The 1,768-nt window shown below is 46.1% G+C and overlaps 1 protein-coding gene across 1 annotated transcript; it reads left to right on the top strand.

Moving 5' to 3' along the window:
* The first annotated feature begins 379 nt into the window (after positions 1 to 379).
* Positions 380 to 1,324, top strand: LOC128069577 (spindlin-2-like). The gene is made up of 2 exons (XM_052662718.1): positions 380 to 461; positions 546 to 1,324. The coding sequence occupies exons 1-2, from the start codon at positions 380 to 382 to the stop codon at positions 1,322 to 1,324; spliced, it is 861 nt and encodes a 286-aa protein (XP_052518678.1).
* The last annotated feature ends 444 nt before the right edge of the window (positions 1,325 to 1,768 follow it).

The raw sequence follows: 1,768 nt of genomic DNA, 5'->3' as shown, positions 1-1,768 counted from the left end.
GTGGGAAGGGAGAGTGCAATGGGCAATAGGAAAGGGGCATAACCTTAGGAAGCAGGCAAGATATTGAAGATGAGCACAGGGAGGCGAGGGCACTGGGGGCCAAGAAAGCGAGTGGAGGTAGACAGGGGGCGTGTGAGTAGCAGACTACTGGGGTGTTTTGAGCAGACGACAGTGAGTGAGGGCATGTGGGTCAGGGCTCTGGAGGGACAGGGGTTTTGCAGGGGATTCAGAGTGGGCGCCAGTGGCGGTGACAGAGGCTGAGGTCTCTGAACAAGGACTTAGTCTGCCCCTTCCTGCAGAGTTCCTAACCTCAGGCAGCACCACTGCTGCTGTCGCTGCTGCCACTGCAGCCTTTCACCGCAACCTCAGGGAACCTAGAATGGAGAGCACTTTCAGGCACATAGCCAGGATTTCCAGCATTACTGCCAGGATCATGGGGAAATTTAAGGCGCTGGTGCAGAGCAAATGAAGACGTCTCTGTCGGCAGAACTTCACCTTATGGCATATTCAGTGTTCCTCTCTTATCTTCTCTCTTCCTCCCGCAGACGTGAAAAACCCCAACTCACAGGAGGCTGAAGCGCAGCAAACCAGGGCTGTTGCAGGAAAGGCCACTGGGTCTGCAAACATGATGAAGAAAAAAGCCTCACAAAAGAAGCAGAGAGGCAGACCTTCATCGCAGCCCTGCAGGAACATTGTGGGCTGCAGAATTTCACACGGATGGAAGGAAGGTGATAAACACATCACTCAGTGGAAAGGAACTGTTGTGGATCAGATGCCTATAAATCCTTCACTTTATCTGGTGAAATATGATGGAATTGATTGTGTCTATGGACTGGAACTGCACAGAGATGAAAGAGTTTTGTCTCTTAAAATTCTTTCTGACAGGGTGGCATCAACTCAAGTTAGTGATGCTAACCTGGCAAATACCATAATTGGTAAAGCTGTGAAACATATGTTTGAGGATGAGCATGGTTCTAAGGATGAATGGAGAGGAATGGTGTTAGCCCAAGCACCGATCATGAAAGCCTGGTTTTATATTACCTATGAGAAAGACCCTGTCTTGTACATGTACCAACTTCTAGATGATTATAAAGAAGGAGACCTCCGCATCGTGCCAGAGTCCAACGAATATCCTCTCACAGAAAGGGAGCCAGGAGGAGTTGTAGATGGTCTGATAGGTAAACATGTGGAATATACCAAAGAAGATGGCTCCAAACAGATCGGAATGGTCATTCACCAAGTGGAAGCCAAACCCTCTGTGTATTTCATCAAGTTTGATGATGATTTCCATATCTATGTCTATGATTTGATGAAACAGTCCTAACTGTCAGGATAAACTTTGCCACATTTATGAAAACAAAATTGTAGTTTGTAGACATGCAAAATAATGTTACTTTTCAATGTATTGAAAGCTTTAGGGTCCATGTTGATTCAACATCTTTGCCATCATAACTATTGTCTTGTTCTAAGAAATACAAATGTATGTGGTCATGACATGCTGTGTGTAAAGAATTTGTCACGTTGAAAAGGTTGGGTGTGTTTGGGTGGATGGAACAGGAAAGGTTGGGTGGATGGAACATGATAGGAAAGAGAAGCTGTAAAATTCAGGCTGTGAATAAATTTCAGCTAGTATCATAATCAGCCAAATAAAAACGGAATAGGACTTAGCTGGTTTGGGCTAGGGAGAGGAGAGGAGAATGAACTAGAGATGGGCTGTGGGGGAAAGGAAAAGGGAAGGTGGCTGCTTAAGAATGGACGTGGGAAGGGG

The sequence above is a fragment of the Budorcas taxicolor genome, chromosome X, assembly GCF_023091745.1.
Source record: "Budorcas taxicolor isolate Tak-1 chromosome X, Takin1.1, whole genome shotgun sequence".
Classification (NCBI taxonomy): domain Eukaryota; kingdom Metazoa; phylum Chordata; class Mammalia; order Artiodactyla; family Bovidae; genus Budorcas; species Budorcas taxicolor.
Note: the sequence above shows the minus strand (reverse complement) of the source record. Positions and strands in the feature narration are given on the sequence as shown.